Genomic DNA, 14,293 nt, shown 5'->3' with positions numbered 1-14,293 from the left:
TTACCGTGGCTTAATCTGTTGTCTTTTTATCAACAAACATTTTGATTTATGCGACAGTCTGCTATGCGGTAAAAACCTTGAATAAAAAAGGCACCGATTAAATGTTATGTTTACATCGTCCTTGACAGTAACATCCTTGAGTTAGCAATGCCGCGGTGTCCGTTCACGCCGTTTTAAGGTAGTTAATTACACACAGATATCGAGACAACACCGTGCTGCTGAAAACCAATAAATGCCGTTCTTATCTATCAGAAGCGTAAATGCAATTAGGTATCAAAGGTTTCAATTAAAAGTATTAAATGTAGAGGTGTGAATTTCAAATCCAATTAAAGCATGAGTTAGGGATCCGAAAATGAAATGTCATCACTGCATTTCCTCCCATGAGAAAGCGCAAATTTTCCGAAACAGCATGTGGGAATCCTAAATGGAAATGAAATTTGTTCACAAAAAGACGTATCATTGACAATTATTTCTCAGTACACACGACTCGAGCGAAGGATTGATCTAACGGCACATAAACAATGAATCAAGACATGAATCAATTGTGATATTCATAGCAAAAGAGAAGGGCTTTTACATGATTTACCCAGAAATTCTCAATCTGAGCAAATTCCTCACTCGCGCCTCTCAAAGCCACTCCCCTCCATTATTTTTGCAAGCAGAAGAGACAACTGTTCTTTGCCGTTAAAGCAATCCCAGTTGCGATGATGGTGGGTCTTATTACACAGCATGCTGGAAACATAGCTTCAACTGCAAACATCAGCGATAACACAATGGCAGCATGTTTACAACATTTTTAAAACATTCATATCAAACCCAGAGCAAGATGCTATCTGTGCCCTCACTGGCCTTCACCTACTTAGATGTGTGCAAATGGACTGAATTCTTTAGCTGCTATTTATTTTATTTTTTAATTTCTTAATGGATAGGTGTTAGATTTTGCTTTGGTTTGGCCTGTAGATTAACGCAGATGGAAATTAGTTCCCAAGACAGATTTTCAGTGACTGAAAATCAATGACATTTAAATGTGGTTAAAATGATGTCAGTCATTGGTTCAATGTTAAACAAAATTGAAACAATGATTGTAAATCAACTGTCAAATCAACACTGAAATTTAACAAGATAGAAAAAGTAACTAAGTTGAAACAATGTCAGAATATCAATGTTGATTTGATTTGCAACATTTAAAACATAATTCAACAGTGATTCAACCTTCATCTGCTTTGAATAATCATTGAAATGCCCGATGGATCACCTTAAAGGGATAGTTCACCCAAAAAAGAAAATTCTGTCATCATTTACTCACTCTCATGTCATTCTAAATATAGTTGGTGGTTTTGGACCCCATTGACTTTCAGTGTATGGACCAAAAAAAGTTCTTCAAAATATATGAAAGAAAGTCAATAAAATGATGACAGGTTTTTTTGAACTATCCAGTTAACCACAGTATGCCAAACAGGAAGTTTTGGGGGAAATGTATTGTATTTATACATCCATTGATTTTTGCCATGTCAGACCAGCAGAAGATAGGATAAAGTCTCCAGCTGGAACGTTTTATGATTACTCTTGTCGGCAGGGAGGACGTATTAACGGGATACTTTATATAAAGCGAGCTGTCAACAAACCCAATGCTCGGAAGGGGCCAAGGTAGGGTACGTCAGGGTGGGGGAGCTAGAGACATTATCTTGATGAAGCTGTGATCAATACAGCCAGTGTAAGCCAATGAAATCCAGATAGCATCTCTTTTAATTGAGATTAGACTCTGCAAGTTCAAAGTGTGCCCATCTGATTTAAGAGACGGCTCGGTCTCCCCAGTTGACTCTTCATGGTGGGAATCAATTATGGTTTCTTCTCTGACATGCGACCTCAGAGAGTCGACACCTGGACTGGTGCTGTAGAGAGGGGGGAGATCTTTGCCTGTTCTCTTTTGGGATTTATGTCGGTGGATACATACCTCCTTTTCTACAAATTTTCTTGCCGGGTTTTCTGGCACATTCCTTCGATATTCTTTTTACTGCAAAATGAATAGAAGACTAAAAAATAACATGGGAGTCCATTATGGACATCAGGTGCATGCAACAGCAAAACTTGACTGAAAGAGGAAGAGAAGATTTTAACGAGAAGTTCTCTAACTTAAATCATCATCACCATCATAAGTACTGCAAAAAATGCTCCCCTTTTATAGTTCAGTTTGAAACATTATGGGCTGTTTACACTAAAGCTGTGTTTGACTAACAAGTAAAGGGGGGGTAAAAAGAAAACCAACCACCTAAAATGGACGTGCTGCAGCACACAGAAAGATTTGCATGTGCAGGGGATGGTGGGAAGGTTAGGACACACATACAGCCTCGCTCACTCACACACACATTCACACATTAAGCAGTGGCATGCATCGGACATGCAGAGATCATGCTTCTTTTTTTCGCTGCTCTCACTACATTCTGCACAGAGGAAACTGACACAGTGAGATGACAAAGACAGGTCTCTCCGTCCTGCCCGCACATAAACTCACCATCCTCCGTTGGCACGTATATGTTTAAGAATAAGCAGTCCTCGCTCTGGTCCTGTACGTAGGACGACACCACTTCAATACTGTTGGTGAACCAAACTGGCAACATAACGTCCGGTAGCCTGCCCTCCAGCAGGGTTTGGGGACAAACGGGAGCAAACTGAGTAGCGTTACGGATATCTGACCACGAAATAGGGGGCTCAGGAGGTTGGAAGCGCCTTTCGCCTGTTGGGGGTGCTGCGTAGGGAACGCCCAGGAACTGGATGACAGGCCCCAGGATCTCATTGTTGAGTTCTTTTTTGAATCCCCGCAGTTTGCCGTAAGTCATAGTGACAACGGGGTCCGTCTCGTCCAGTTTTTGCGAGGCAGTGAGATGGGCGTGCAGGGTTAAGCCTAATATCCAACACAAAAACGGCAGGTCCAGGCTAGCACTGAGGCCTAGCCGCGGACACATGGCCCTCCAGACGCCACCCAGGCGGTTTGGTCGTTGGAAGGGCATGGTCAATCCTCTTCAAACTAGTCCCACTAACAGCGGCGACACTAGTTTATATCCACTCGCACAAAAGAAACGATCAAACCCAAGATGCCAGATGTTCCAAGAGCGAAGCTGTCAAAAATCTCAAAGCCTCTTTGCATGGCAAGTATTCCCACATGGATTTAAAAACGGATCCAAGCAACATCTTTATAAGAAAGCCAGCTATTCGTCAGGTCCCATCCTATTGACAACGTAGCTTTCCATCCTGGCTACGTGCGGGGCAGGGCTGGGGGAGGCATTTGCAGCAGGTTGTCCACAGATAAATCAAGCCCGGTGCAGTGGTTGGTCTATATCCTGCTGAAAAAAAAAAAAAAAAATTAGTGGTGAGGCAGATGGGAGAACGGAGCTTTATTGGCGTCTGTGATCTTGTGTGCCTGTTATCAAGCAGAATGTTCTAGGATCACAGCTCACTGGCATGACACAGCATCTATTATACAGACCCAGAGTCAGTTAAGAGGAATCTCAGCCAACGGCAAATCAAATACTTCTCCAATACACTCACATGCTGAAGTGGTCATATAATAAAGCAGTACTTAAGACACAATATTGAAAAACACTTAGTCAGGGGGAAATCTCACACGTCATACATCATAAATGGTCCAAAAAAAATTTGTTGCAAATATTGTCAATTATTTATTCAGAAATAAATGTTACAATCTGAAGTTGACTTGTCATAAAGAGGTCGAACTATTTCCTGTTATGGTTTTTTGTCCATGTTGGTAGCACCACATCACTGTGATTTGGTGGACAAATACACACACACACACACACGTCATGTCATTGATGAATCAATGATTCAACAAAATGTCCTGCTGTTAGTCGTGATCATCGTTGGATTAGACAATAGCTATTCATTCCCATTACTGCAAAGATTCAGATATATTACATCAAGAACTCAACAAAGTGTAGTGATAAAATAAGTCAAGAGGAAACAGAATATCGAAGAACAGCACAACAAAACCCTGCACATCCATTTAGTGCATCAACCTCACTTCTGAGACAACCTTGCAAATGTGCAAAAACTATATTTAGATCCCCCCAGAACACAAGTCTTAATAAGAAATAGAGGTTCATTTATAACCGTGGGCGAGTCTTCCCCAGTGGACGCTGTGACGAGCGGATTCAGAACAGGCTTTCGCTCAGCACAGCAAATGAGAAAAGCACTTCTGCTTCCACGGTTCTACAATAGGGTTTATGTTCCACTATAATGGGGCATTTGTCTTGAGTACTACTGTACCACCACACACAGCCTCCTCTGCCCAATACCCTACAACAACCAGATCATTCATGATGACTAGCCGTGAAAGAGTCAGTAGATCCGGTCTGAGTGCCACACGGACAGACAGGGAGCAGACATGGCTGAATGGAATAGCTGGAACTGACCTTTCTTCAACCCGCCATGTAATGGCGTCCACAGACAATGCTTAAAGAGCCTCCGTTCTGTCTGATCACAATATTTGGCCCCGAGGTCTAATCTACTGTAATGAAATGGAGCGATTTCAGTAATAACTCTGCCATTGTGCATTTTGTTAATGGTGAACCAGAAACTGCCAGCATTTTATTAAATTCAAAAGGTTTTCAGACATTCCATTGTATGGTTTTAGGGGCAGGGCCGTAACTAGAAATAGATCACAATGGTCTCCTACTTTTCCAACAACTAATAGTCAGTTAGTAATGTCTATTTACAACTAATTTATCTTTTAATAAAATGTGGGTTGCAAGGTGCCCTTGTTACAGTGTAATTATACAAAGAAGTACTGAGTAATATTAATTAACAATATGTACTTATTATATAATTGAGTTTTGGGTTAGGGTTAGTTGCTTTTAATTATGCATTATTTGCTGTTATTACTATAGTAATAAGTGTAACACACACACACATACATACATACATATGCTGTGCATATACACAACTTCTGTAAAAAGACAATACATAAAACATTAATATTTTTCAGTGACCAATTTTAAAACTGTCAAATACAATATTGAATGTTTGGTTTCATCCTATATCACATGGTTCTTGCAAGTTGCACTCGAGTTCAGTCTTGCAGAGAAACATGCCAAAAACAAACCCCACTCTGCAAAACTGAATGTGTTAACTCAAGTGTTTTATTTATCCATGATTAGTCAATCTCACTTTGGCCCAGTTGACATTTCTACTCCCCTCACTTCATATTTCAAAACAAATTGCTCCTATTGACGGTAGCCTATCAATGACAGGCTTCAAAAAGATGCAAAACAGTCTGTTCCATCGCATAATTAGATGAACGGATAAACAGACGCAAGATGAGAAATCCACTGCATTGATTGTGTACTGTATTGTTAATGAGCCTATAAAATCGCCTAGGAGATTTCTACAATAGAGCAGAGAGAGAGAGAGAGAGAGAGAACTCCAACACTACACTACACTACACTACAAGTCTTTATTCCATGTCTGCTATTGGTCCTCCTTGTGCTGGCAACCCACCGAGGCATGGACTCTACAAGACCCCTGAAGGTACCCTGTGGTATCTGACAGCAATACGTTAGCAGCAGATTCTTCAAGTCCTGTAGGTTGCGAGGTAAAGCCGCCATGGATCAAACTTGTTTGTCCAGCACATCCCATGGATGCTCAATTGGATTGATATCTGGGGAATTTGAAGGCAAGGCCAACAACTTGAACTCTTCATCATATTCCTCAAACCATTCACTGTGTGCAATGTGTGCTGTGTGGCAGGGCGCATTATCCTGCTGAAAGAGGCCACTTCCACCAGGGAACACCATTGTCATGAAAGGGTGTACCTGGTCTGCAACAATGTTTCGGTAGGTGGCACGTGGCAAATGTATGTCCATATGAATGGCCAGTTTTTCCAGCAGAACATTGCCCAGAGCATCACACTCCCTCAACCAGCTTGTCGTCATCCCCTGTGCATCCTGGTGCCATCACTTCCTCATGTAAATGGGACTCATCGGACCAAACGACCATCTTCCAATGCTCATGTGCTCATTGTATATATATATACATGTCAAATTTAATTTCACAAAATTAAGTGAAGTTAACTATTAAGTAAAAGACAGACAGACAGACAGACAGACAGACAGATAGATAGAGAGAGAGAAGGAGAGAGAGAGAGTGTGTTTGTAATGAGGTCAGGTTTGTCTCAAAGGATAGAAAGAGGGCCTGGGGAACTGAATTGAGAGATAGACATATGCCTCCTCTGAGACAGTACGTAACAATCTCAGTTGGGATCTTACAATACAGTGTTCCCTTGCAGACAAATAAAGAATCCACAGCATAGACACTGTACATCTCCATAGAATATACACAGTCTTGAATTTCCAATTCAACCTTTCCTATGGTATGCCTTTGCTTGTTCTCTTATAGGTACATCTACTCATTCTGAAAGCAAGGACTGTACCAGAGGTGTACCACTGATGACATCACCCCCCATCCTCTTATAAAAGTTTTGATAGATATGAACAACTACATATGCAAATTTGTCTTAATGAATACCTCTCTGAAGTATTGAGGACACATTTATCACATGGTCAAATATAAATAAATACAATCTGGCAAAAACATCTCACTTTAAAATACATTAATCTAAATCTTCTTCTGTCATCACTTAAAACCCACCAACAAAATTTGTTTATGAAATGTTTTGCTGTCTTTCTTTGGAATAAATGCTACTTAGTTTGATATTATTTCATATAAAGCAAAAACATTCTTACATATTTCCCCAGTGGGTGTGATATTTTTGCCTCAAATCTTTGGTTGTTTATTCTCTTGAAGTTTTTTTTCTTTTTTTTCTGTTTTGTCTTTTGTATTTCTTTCTGCTTGAAGTGCTTATCTTGTAGCTCCTGCTGTGAGTTGTCCAGTTAAAGACCGAGAGCTCTTAAAGCAAGGGTCCGTGAATCTCAGTTACAGTCGGGCCGGATCTAGGCATGGGCAAATGTCCACGCAATCAGAATTTAGGCACAGATCTTGATAATCTTTTTTTTTTCTTTTCTTTTTTCTTTACAATTTGGTCATTGTTTTAAAACAATCTGAGACTAAGAGAATCTCTGTAATCTATGTACAAGACTGTGTGTTAAAGTTTTAATGTAGGTCTGTGGAATGCCCCAACCAATAATAAAAATAGCACTAGAAAACTGTAAAAGGCTATTTTTCTTTTATTAGTGAAAGTAACGGCGCGGCATGTTATACACTCAGGAGGTGCTTCAGTCTGCAGCAGAAAAGCAGAGGCTGAAAATCACACGAATGAAAATGGGCAGAAATATCAAGGAGCAAATTACGGAGAGTTTAATTTATCTTCATGAACAACATGAGCAGTTGAAAAGCGCTAGAAAACCTCACGCATTTAAGAACGTACAATTATTGAATGTACGGAACAAGAACATAATGTAAGTGTATAAAATACACATGCATAGTTCAGTTAAAAACCTTGCTGTTAAATCGAATGCACAAGGCAAAATGTCAACTGAACATGTTTTTGTGGTAAAAAAATTACAAATTTGAATGTTTTTTTTTTCTCACTAATATTTAGATATTTAAAAAAAAAAAATGGCAGCAATAAAAAGAACTAGCTAGGTTTGCCGATTACCTTAAAAGTCCATAGATGTTGCCTTCTGTTCATACTGTCGTTAAACCTTTCTCTGACAAGCGAATACAATATGTCCAGTTTTCCTGTTTGTTCGTGTGACGTTCGGCTGCCTATGGCTGATGAAAATTTAGCTTTGCCATCACAGGAATAAAATTACATTTTACAATATATTAAAATAGAGAACAGTTATTTGAAATTGTACTAATGTTTTAAAATATTACTTTGTTTTACTGTTTTTGATCTAACTAGCCTTGATAAGCAAAAGCTTGTTACAAAAAAAAAATGTATACTTATAAAATTAGCGGATGGATGGATGGATGGATGGATGGATGGATGGATGGATGGATGGATGGATGGATGGATGGATGGATGGATGGATGGATGGATGGATGGATGGATGGATGGATGGATGGATGGATGGATGGATGGATGGATGGATGGATGGATGGATGGATGGATGGATGGATGGATGGATGGATGGATGGATTTTAGTCAAAATACACATCTACCACTCGGATGGATGGATGGATGGATTGATGGATGGATGGATGGATGGATGGATGGGAGGATGGATGGGAGGATGGATGGATGGTTGGATGGATGGATGGATGGGAGGATGGATTTTAGTCAAAATACACATCTACCACTCGGATGGATGGATGGATGGGAGGATGGATTTTAGTCAAAATACACATCTACCACTCGGATGGATGGATGGATGCTTTATACGCAACAATAATGCATTTTAGTTAAAATACACATCTACCTCCCACATGAGGAACACATGACAAACATTCTATGTTGAGGAGACAATATTCTCAACTTTCTTAGTGTCAACTTCCATCATACTGGCATCTGAGAATAATGGAGCATGGTTCTCAATTACAAAGGTGGTTCGAAGTGGAAAACAAATGGCTGATTATTTTAGCGAATGCCATCAGAAGTTGTGAACACAGGCCAGAAAAGTGAGTTACTGCAGCAGTCGGTCAAATCTGAGGCCATTTCATCAGTGTTTGCTTAAGGCCCGCACAAGCTCACACTCACCTTAATGATCTCATCTCAACCGCAATAAGACTTTGAGAGAAATTTATAGGCCAAAGCTTATATGATTATGTGTGGATATGCTTAGCTTGCAGGTCAGAATGGTCGCACTGGCGAATCTGGAGTTTGGGAAATCTAAAGTCTGATTGAGAAGACCCTGAGTTTATTAGAGCTGCCATCAAAGACTCACTTAAAATTAACCATCATTTGCATGACAGAGTAATCCATCATATCATCAGTCAGTAATGCCACTCACACATTTTTCTGAGTGGTACAACAAAGTGACAGTTGACATCAGGTCTTTTTTTAACACTCACACAATGAATACGGTGTGCGAAAATGGAATTTTAGATAACAAATTAAAAATCTGCAAAGCTTAAATTAATAATTCATCCAAAAAAAAAAAAAAATTCGGTAACACTTTATTTTGATGGTCCCTTTTGAACATTCTGTTGACTTTAAGCAACTTTGCAACTACACGTCAATTAACTCTCATTAGAGTATTAGTAGACTGTCTGCTTAATATCTGCTAACTCTTTATTGTGATGGTCCTTCAACAGACATACTACTGACTATAAGTAACTTTGCACCTGTCAACTTATTCTAACCCTAACCCTACCAGTCTACTAATACTTTACTAACACTCTAATGAGTGTAGGTGTAACGTTGCTTATACTGTAGTCAACAGAATGTGTTAAAGGGACCATCAAAATTTGACCATTTACTGACCCTCATGTCACTCCAAACCATAATGCTGTTTGTTCTGTAAAACACTTCTCTTTACAACAATCTTTTCTTCTTCACTTTATGTTTTCATACTTCTTATCTGAAGTGAAAAACGAAAATATTTTGAAGAGTGTTGGTGCAATTTTGGTTCCTACCTTCCATCGTTTATGGACATAATGGACATTATAGAAGAAAAAAAGTCACAAAAGTTTGGTATGACATAAGGGTGAGTAAATCATGACAGAATTTTCCATTTTTGGGTGAACTATGCCGTTGGCCTACTTAAAATTGTATGGCCTTAAAATAGCTCATCTCAAGCACACTAATTTCATAAACTATCATTTTAAAATACTGCAAAATCCTCCGTTGGATTCAATGGAATCTATGCCAAGATTCGTAAAACTGTGACTTTGTACATTTTACATAAACAACACACAGGTTTAGAAAGACAAGGGGTGAGTAAATGATGAATTGTCATTTTTGAGTGAACTATTGCTTTAAGATTCCGATGAGACCGTACATAAATAAATGCACATTAAAATAGTGCGCAATGAGAACACGTCCATCTCCCGAGACTGCAGAGAGCTGCAAGTGAAGACGCATTGACAGAAAACGCCGATTTGAAATGAGCAGAAGAACTTCTTGTCCTCAGATGACAACGTGTAAGCAGCCGTCAATCCAACTGAAAGACAGAAAGAAAGAGACTGCTGCAGCAGAGCTGATCTTACTCAAGTGGACCGCTTTTCAATGACGACCTAGTCATGAGAATATTTTAAATCTATTCTGTGAGACTCACACAAACGCACACACTGTACATGCAAATGTGCACACATAGCCTATGCTCTCACAAAAACATACACAATTACGCATAACTCATTCCCAGCACCTGCAAGAGCGAATGCCGGCAGAAATGCTGAGGTGTACGACCACCACTGGGCCTTTGCATTATTCATAACAACGGTACAGTTAGAGGGACAAGTTTACAGTTTATGTCAACTTTAGCCTTACAACCAGGTGATTCTACGTCAGTGTTATTCACCTATCATTTCCCTCTGATATTAGGGATAAGTTATGGTTAGAGTTAGGTTTAAGGGTAGGGACAACATTTTCGGAGCATGCGTACACATCCCATTTATATAAATAGGAAGTAAACTTTAAAGGGGTCATATAATGGTACATGCACTTTTACAAGTTGATTGTACTGAAATGTGTGTTGGCAGTGCCTGTACACAACCATCATAAAATGATAAAAATCCATCCAGTGTTTTTTTTTTAATCTTCTTGTATGTTTCCTTCTGTCTCAAATCAAGCTGTTCGATATTGTGACGTCACAATATCGACGCCCCTCCCACGATGGCTGATTGACAGCAGCGTTTCAAACACAGACCCGCCCTCGCGCCCTCGTGAGCGAGCTGTCAATCATAGCACGCGCCGACCGGCGCGTTCATTGTTGATAGCTGGAGTGCTGAGCAGAATGGCGTCTAACGATTGTGCTGTTCTGTTCTTGGGTGTAATAAGGAACACAGCAGTCATATTGATGATGTTTCTAAATCCGTACAGCTGAAGACGCAGTGGCTGAGTTTGTTTTCGAAGGGAATATTCCCCACGATCAACGTCAATGCTGTCATGTTTGCGCGAATCATTTCACACACCAGACTGCTTTACAAACGAGGTCAGTATAAGGCTGTTTTTGCTAAGAAGCTGCTCCAGAAAAAAAGGATCGGTACCAACTATTCGTGTTCCTGCTGCACCTCCAGAAGAAGAAGTGAGTGTAACGTTTTATTGACCTTTATATTAATCTTTATATTAATCTTTGCAAATAGCTTGCACGCTTCACGATGAATGTGGCTATTTTTACACTCAGGGTACATTATGGCATGTTTTCTATGTACGACTTTCTCAATATAATTCATAATCCCACGTTTATAATGAACAACGCGTTATGATTTTTGTATTATTATTTTAAACGGTGTACGCACAGAACAGAGGGGCGGGGTGAGCAAAGCTCATTATCATTTAAAGACACATGCACTGAAACAGCGTGCTGAAAACAGAGCTGTTTTTGACCAGGTAAAATGAGTGTTTTCTTACAATACTAATGAGAATTTTTAATTAAAGTATATTACAAACTTTTAATTTAGACCCTAAAGAATCATATTAGCTTGTACAAAAATGACATTATATGACCCCTTTAATGTTGTTCAGGCAGCTCTAAACAAGAGATTTGGGCATATCCGGTACCAGTGACCAACACAAGGTGCATTCTAGATATAAATGCTGTTTAATTTGCGGTAATACCATGTGATAGTAAAGAGGTTCCAACAACTGTGCAAACTAAAAACAATAGTTGGTTTACGGTATGGCTAAATCTCATGATCTTACAACAATTGGGATGATCTAAAATGTGTCCAAATTAATCCACTTTATTGGCAACAAATATGTTTTTGCTTGCAAAGATTTCTTTTTTTATAATTATATTTACGCAACCAGTCAAAAGTTTAGGGTCGGTTTTTAAAAGAAGTCTCTTATGCTTTAGTACAGTACAAAACAGCTACAGTAAAAACAGTAATATTGTGAAATATTAGTACAATTTAAACTACATTTTTTTCATTTTCAGCCTCATTACTCCACATTAGTGTCACATGATCCTTCAGAAATCATTGTGATATAGCGCTGAAGAAACATTCTTATTATTATCAATGTGGAAAACAGTTGTGCTGCTTTTAATATTTTTGTGGAAATGTGTTTTTTTAAAGGAGAACTCCGGTCAATTTTAACATTGAGCTCATTTTTTTGTACATTTGGAGTGCTGTCAATACAGAGAACAACGACAAAAATCGGTGTTGCCTACACCGAGTTATTCAATTTTTTAAATTTGCGCCCTGTTTACTTCAATGGGGCAATGTTTAAACCTGCTTTTAGCCTCTTAACATCCTTGATGTGTCATTACAAGTGCACAGACAATGTGAGTGATTCCTTCAGAGTGAACATGGTGAATCTGACTGCAGTAGATGTGAAAGATATTAATAAAAATTAAGTTAATTCAGCCAGCGCTCATACCTGTATTTACTTCCTGTTTTCGGTCGAAGCCCACAGTAGTCGATTGTCGAGTTCTCCACTGTTGCTTAGTTACCTATGATCACGCGCGTGAACTCGACAATCGACTACTATGGACTTTGACCGAAAACAGGAAGTAAATACAGGTATGAGCGCTGGCTGAATTAACTTAACTGAATCACTCACATTTTCTGTGCACTTGTAATGACACATCAAGGATGTTAAGAGGCTAAAAGCAGGTTTAAACATTGCCCCGTTGAAGTCAACAGGGTGCAAATTTAAAAAATAGAATAACTCGGTGTAGGCAACACCGATTTTTGTCGTTGTTCTCTGTATTGACAGCACTCCAAATGTACAAAAAAATGAGCTCAATGTTAAAATTGACCGGAGTTCTCCTTTTTTTAAGATTCTTTGATGAATGAAAGTTTCAAAAGAACAGCATCTATTTGAAATAGAAATATCTATTTGTATTTGAAATATCTTACTGACCTCAAAACATTTGAACAGTAGTGTAATATATACATAATTGTGTGGAAATGATATAAGCAAAAAAAAATTGCTATGTGCTATATATAATTTAAATAACAAAATATGTTTGGTCGATAATGATATCACAACGTACAAATTTATTTAAAAGTGACACCGAAAAAAATTATAATAAAAAAAAATGTCCTTTTGATACAACAGCATACTATTACACACATACATATTTATATAAATTTTTTCCACTCTTTAAAAAGGTTTAGGTTTGTAAAGTCATGTTTGCAGATATTAATAACATTCACCATACTGCCATTTTAGTGATATCTGCTGTGCAAGTTCTCCAGTTTACCACTGTGATGTGTAAAAAACAAAAAAAGCTCTTGCTGTCTCTAAGCAAACATCTCCTCCCACATGCACTTTCGCACAGGCATCAGGATCATGAATCTGAATGCTGCGAGTGTTGGATTAACAGATGAAATATGCCGATTGCATTATATTTCGATGACCTGCTTTCTATGACGTTCTCTACATTACATAAGCTACATTAACAGGTCCTGAAAAAGGGAGGGAGCATACAGAACCTAGTCAAATAAGCTGCGTGTAGAAGATTCAATTACACTCGTTGTCATCAAAGTAATAATTGGGAGATTTATTAGGAAGGTAGCGAAATTACAAAGCCTGTAAAACATGGACGTGAAAAACCAACTGTATCTTTATCGTTCTTAATATGAGGAGTGTTGAATGCAGGCTTTGAAAAGCAATCCGCAAAACCCATAAAGTGCTTGACAGATTTAGCCTGATTATTGCATGTGGGACATTTAGGTCTTCATCCCACAGAAATGTCACATTAGCCTCTGGTCAATGAGCATGTGGCGAAGATAAACATCAAGAAGCATTCAAATGTGTGTGTGTGTGTGTGTGTGTGGTGGGGGGACAGATCCAACCTTGACCTGACCTGAACCCTGATTTAACAAAGACTAGAATGAAACAAAGACGCTTAATAGCAACACATGCAGTGTTTGTGCAAATGTAGTCTTCACAAAAGGTTTGTTTTGGGATTTGGCAAGCGTTTCACAGCCTACGTTGAATCCTTTGTCTGAAGCGAGTGTGAAGAGTAGACAGGTGTCCAAGTGTAAACACCGGCTTTAGCTGGCAGAGACGGAGGGAGGGAGAGGACACACGGCTGCCTACCTATCACACCTTTAGAATGACAAGGCGCCCATCGATCCAAACCGTCCTCACACTCCACTGCCGACGGAGAGGTGGGAAGTGAAATTTTGACTGCTATAACGACAGGGGGAGGGAGCCAATTGCTTCCCAGAACTGTGTTCTTCTCCGGAACAGACGCACCAGTCCATT

The 14,293-nt window shown here is 39.1% G+C and overlaps 1 protein-coding gene across 5 annotated transcripts in view; it reads right to left on the bottom strand.

Annotated features, from left to right (window-relative positions):
• The window catches only part of nlgn1 (neuroligin 1), a 238,472-nt gene that overhangs the window by 217,050 nt on the left and 7,129 nt on the right, over window positions 1-14,293 (bottom strand). For 2 of the 5 annotated variants that reach the window (XM_084394573.1, XM_084394575.1), the window contains exon 2: window positions 2,513-3,341. In XM_084394573.1, the coding sequence (XP_084250699.1) occupies window positions 2,513-3,008 (496 nt within the window). In that variant the 5' untranslated portion in view covers window positions 3,009-3,341. Of the gene's footprint in view, window positions 1-1,954; window positions 2,015-2,512; window positions 3,520-14,293 lie in introns of those variants that run through there. The other 3 variants (XM_084394571.1, XM_084394572.1, XM_084394574.1) reach the window with 3 other exon arrangements.

The sequence above is a fragment of the Rutilus rutilus genome (genome assembly GCF_951802725.1).
Source record: "Rutilus rutilus genome assembly, chromosome: 22".
NCBI lineage: Eukaryota > Metazoa > Chordata > Actinopteri > Cypriniformes > Leuciscidae > Rutilus > Rutilus rutilus.
This window is presented reverse-complemented; position numbering and strand designations above follow the sequence as displayed.